At 48.2% G+C, this 5,074-nt stretch overlaps 3 protein-coding genes across 3 annotated transcripts; all 3 read left to right on the top strand.

The window, feature by feature from the left end:
* Positions 1-331: 331 nt before the first annotated feature.
* On the top strand, positions 332-1,105 carry H257_16274 (hypothetical protein; the record flags this gene model as incomplete). The annotated part of the gene is made up of 1 exon (XM_009844645.1): positions 332-1,105. One exon carries the CDS (start codon positions 332-334, stop codon positions 1,103-1,105), a length of 774 nt encoding a protein of 257 aa, XP_009842947.1.
* Positions 1,106-3,224: 2,119 nt separating this feature from the next.
* Positions 3,225-4,136, top strand: H257_16275 (hypothetical protein; the record flags this gene model as incomplete). Its single annotated transcript, XM_009844646.1, has 1 exon — positions 3,225-4,136. The coding sequence occupies one exon, from the start codon at positions 3,225-3,227 to the stop codon at positions 4,134-4,136; it is 912 nt and encodes a 303-aa protein (XP_009842948.1).
* Positions 4,137-4,199: 63 nt separating this feature from the next.
* H257_16276 (hypothetical protein) lies at positions 4,200-5,008 on the top strand (the record flags this gene model as incomplete). Its single annotated transcript, XM_009844647.1, has 2 exons — positions 4,200-4,612; positions 4,657-5,008. 2 exons carry the CDS (start codon positions 4,200-4,202, stop codon positions 5,006-5,008), a joined length of 765 nt encoding a protein of 254 aa, XP_009842949.1.
* Between the last annotated feature and the right edge of the window lie 66 nt (positions 5,009-5,074).

Below are 5,074 nucleotides of genomic sequence, written 5' to 3' on the forward strand. Positions count from 1 at the left end.
CGCGGAGGAATGTCTTAAAAATGATAATCCAAACTCAATTAACCGCAAGTGTTACTTTAATATGGATATCCTTCATCCTTTGAAAGTGCGACAGAATAGTTAGCGGGCTTTTCTGGCAAGAATGTCGGCCACGCTGTTGGATATTTATGACGCAAACGATGACTCGTCCATCCTAGCGGATTAACGACAAGAGCTGGATGTATGTATGTTGTACGCATCCCAACCATCCATTTGTTTAACCTTGGTACTTGGTAGTGCAATCACAGTCTGACGTTAACGATTGGATTGACTTGGCTCTGGGTGAAAGACCATTCATTTTCCAATTTCCATCATGAAGTTTGCACTCCTTTACGCTTTCGCCGCGGCCGTCGCTACCTTGGCTCAAGACCAAATTGTCCCACCCAATGTCGCTTGGGGAGATGAGGACCCTATCGACGGTTTCGAAATCCTCGGAGGCGAGGAAGCCCAACAAGGCAGGCACCGTTATGTGGCTGGGCTCAAGAAGTCGCGCGATGGTGAGACCTTGTGCGGCGGCAGTCTGATCGCCCCCAATATCGTTTTGACAGCAGCGCATTGTTTGAAAGGTAAACTACGTGCTGTGGTCGTGGGCACGCACTATTTAACCGGTGTTGACGACGGGGAACTGGCCAGTGTCACCCAGGAAATCAAACACCCCAATGGCACCGACGTGGGCATCGTAATCTTGAACCGCAACATCACGACCATCCAACCTGTGACGGTGTCGTTTGAATTCGTTCCGGCGGACGTGCTCACTTGGGTACGCGGCTGGGGATACGTCGGGCGTCGTGGCCCCCGATCTCCAGTGCTCAAGGAGCTCAACGTCACGACCTGGAACAACACCGGGGCCTCGGCTGCTTTGTTCCCCATTCGACTAACCGATACGATGTTGGGTGCTGGAGGGGTGCATGGAGAAGACTCGTGTCGCGGCGACTCTGGGGGACCGTTGACCATCGAAGAAAACGGTACCGTGCGCTTAGTAGGGGTGGTCAGCTTTGGTCGTGGTTGTGGTGTGCACGGCAACCCAGGTATCAATGAACGCGTCAGCGCTGCTCGTGCCTTCATTGAACCGTACTTGCCGAAGTAAGTCAAACTTGCGCTTGTCATTATGAAAGCAGCATGGCCAACGTCCAACCCACTTGGTTGAACACACAACCGACTTGGTTATGGAAGGCCAACCGCTCGTGTAGTGTTTGTGGTAAAAATCGTTACTGTAATTTGATGACCATTATGGTGCAGCACCTGAGTAGCGTCGCGGATTCGCGATATTGAAGCACGCAAAGCCATTCCATTCTGTCAGTGGAAGATATCTATTTTTGTATGCTCGTTGCAATATCTTGCATCATTGACAAATTATATGAACAAGGAGAACGTGTGCTAGTGGCACTGAACGATCTCTTCACGAAACCTAATATGGGATTTATATTGTTGTGTTTTGTTTGTTCATTCTAAACTGGAGCGACATGTGGAATTAGTATCGACACATCCAAATGATGAATCGGCAGAAGGATTTAGCCAATCAGATTCTAGGAAACCACCATCAATGTCAAATTAGTGTATGATTTCAACTATCGTGACGGATCTGTAGCAAATCACTGATCTTTCGGCAAATCACAGATCTGTCACGTTAGTGTAATAACCACACAACACCTTTTTACATATAAAATTCAGTACTAAGAATCGATCGATAGAGGTATGGCAATTCAGCACAAAATTCCAAATTATGGGTAAATGGACAATACGAATGGGTGGTTAGGACGCGGCTATTGTAATTTCATTAGGTTAATCGCGTCCTATATGCCGGCGGCTTTGGTTCACATTGTAGACGTTCCTGTCCGGATAACAACAGGGGCGAAAACAATGGTTCTGAATGCCTCAAAGCAGGCGTGAAGTACATCAACATCGCGGTTACAGTAATGAGCGGCATATTTCTGAATGTCGAGTAGCCCATTGTCAATGGCACCAATTTTAGTAGCATTTTCAATCATAGCTCCTTGTCTACAAATGAGTTCAAATAGTCAAGCTTCCACATAGATGGATAATTGTCTTCATTGATCAATGTATGAGGGAAAGAATCTTTCTCGAGTTGAAGTTCTTCACTTGCTTTCGGGAACATACTTGGCAGCTTGGCGAGTTTTCAGTTGATGAAGCTCATTGAGCACTTGATGACAAGTTCAGAGCTCTTGTAAAACCAATGAGCTTGCTTGAGTCTTGTTCCTTATTCGCTGATGTTAGATTTCGAACTAAAGCTTGCTACATGCTTCATCAGAAATCGAAGATCAAAACCAGCATTGTGAGCCCAGAGCAAGTTATGACTGTTTTCTGGTAGAGTTTCTAGCAATCGTTGAGCAAAATCAGGTCCATCGAAATGTTTAGTAGTTTCACTGGTTGAATGTAGCTTACAGAATTTGCACGTCAGAGTCTTGAATGAGATACAGTATGCTACATGTTCGCCTGCTTTTGTGACGAGTGTTTCAAAATCAAAGTAAGTGACGTTAAAGTTGATGATTTCCTCGACTTGTTTCGTGTACTTGATTGAAAGGACTTCGATCGTATATCATTTTTTGAGTATCAATCTTTGGGTCAATCGTTCGTCCAATTTCTCGGAAAGCTCCAGAGTCGTCTTTATCCTCGAAATCTTCTTCACACAACAAATTAACCTTTTGATAGTCGTTGTTCAACAATTTAGAGGCCATGTTTTGGTCGTCCATCCGGGGCAGTACAGCGGGCTGTCAAGTTGTGCATTCTGCTAACCCTGTGTCTCCTCTCTTTCACTCACGTCTGCTCTAGTCTATCCGTCTCAGTCTCCTACCCATCATGGGTGCATAAAACACTCATAAAACAGACGGTGACTCTCAACATCGGGCCTATCACAACCCACCACGTTGTACATCTATCCAATCACATCTCATCACGTCCCCGAATATAGACCAGTAGTTAAACGGGCTTTGAACTCCCACCTCTAATCTCACTTCTGGTTTTACCGCCTCTTACACAAGTGATCTGTTCCGTTGCTTGACAATCCCGGAACACCTGCGCCAGTGCTTCTTTCTTCTCTGCCATCCGTCTACTCGTTCAGTCTCTTCACTGATTATGAACCTTCCACCTCGATCGTACCCTACTCCGGAGCCATCCTTGACTTCAGCCCTCAATCGTTCGCTGCCTGGAAGCCCTAATTCGAGAACCATGCTAGCAGCATTGGGATCATGCGATACTACTTGGATTCAAGGTTTCCTCCTACTCTCAAGAGCGATGCCTACGCGAAAGGCAAGGAAGCTCTTGACTACGATCGGATGATGAACCCTGACACCTACTCGCTCGACAACTACGAAAACGCCGGACTTGCCGGGAGAAAAGCATTGGTGGCCAAGGCCGAAAGTGACACGTTACGCACAGCGACGACTGAAACCCTGGAGGAGATGCTCTCGATGGCTCGGGCAAACGCCGTACAGTATCTGCTATCGTCTTTTGCTCCGTCTGTCCGCACTGCGTGGGACTCTTACTCCTCTCCGTCTCTTCTTTGGGTTGCCATTCTCGAACGTCACGAAGTTGACAACAACATGCACGACCCGACGACCTTAATAGCGAAGATCAACGAGTTGAAGTACTCCTCCAGTCTTGACGCTCATGTTCTTTTTGCCACACTGACCAGCTTGGTAAAGCAATGTCAACGTGGCATGATCCCCCCCGACCTCGCATCGATGACGTCTCAGCATGTCCATGACTTCTATTGGGAGCAATTCCACTCGATCTACTTTTGCAATGCCTTCGTCGAAGAATCCACCATCTGGAAGTCTCTGTGCAAGATGCAAATGCAGGCCAAGAACGCTGGCAAGCTCTACTCACTCGCAGATCTCCAGCGCACAATTATGGAAATCATTCAGGTGGACCTCAAGTATCATCAAATGCTTGATCAACATGGCTCAGCCGATTCGACTACCCGTCTCCAACATCTTGCTGCTCCTGCCTACCCGTCTTCTGCCCCGTCTATTCCGACGGCTTTCGTCGCACACTCTCTCACGTTACCGTCTTGGCCCATGCCATTTGTCATCTTAATCCTGGAAAATCTTGCTTCTACTGCGGCCAACCTGGCCATGCTATGGACAGCTGCGATGTGATCGTCTACGACTAAAATCGTAACACACCTCGTCCCCATGTTCCTACCAACATCTTCAAAAAACATGGTGGCCGCAAGTCGACTTCTTCACGTGCCATTCAAGACGACCATGCGCAACATCACCGAACTTCCCGTCGTCGTGATGACGACGATAACAACGACCGCTCACCCAAACGCACTCGTTATCCTCGGCGAGACCGCTGTCAGCCGGCCCGCACATCAACGACCGATCAATCTCGGCGCAACCAAGACACCAACAATCGAAGTACTCGCGATAACAGCCGGCGCCGCTCCTCTGCGGATGGTCATGCATCACGTGTCACCGTCTCGGTCTCCACCCAGGTTCCGTCTCCACCTTCTCCTGCTCCGTCTCATAAATGATAATGCCATGCGCCTCAAGTTGCCTCCCTCGATGTCACGTGTTCATGACGTGTTCAACGTCGATCGACTTAAACACTATCACCCCAACGAAGCCAAGTTTGCCTCCAGACCTATCCCGAAAGCTACTCCCGTTATTCTAGACGAACCACCGGCGAAGAAATGTACATTGTCGAGAAACTGCTCAAGAAGTGCCAGTTTAAACGCAAGTTGGAGTACTTGGTCAAGTGGCATGGACATCCCGAAAGCGAAGCCACGTGGGAACTGATGAAGGACATCAAGCATGTTGTGCACTTCAAGCAACTCGTCCAAGACTTGGAGTCAAGGCGTTTCAAGGTGTACAAAGACGTCAGGGGGGAGAATGTAGCGATGTGGCAGGTGGGGGTAACGGCTTGCCACCACCTTGCCCACACCCAGCTCCTAAGACTCACCCTAGCTAATGCTTGCCTGGGAATGTGTCTCAAGGGTAAGTATGGCTTAGAATCGCTAGCCTAGTGAAGTTCCCCAATGTCTCAACCGCACCCGCATTCATTGTATACAAAAGTGCATATTAGTGTAGAA

Source organism: Aphanomyces astaci (assembly GCF_000520075.1).
Source record: "Aphanomyces astaci strain APO3 unplaced genomic scaffold supercont1.83, whole genome shotgun sequence".
Classification (NCBI taxonomy): domain Eukaryota; phylum Oomycota; class Saprolegniomycetes; order Saprolegniales; family Verrucalvaceae; genus Aphanomyces; species Aphanomyces astaci.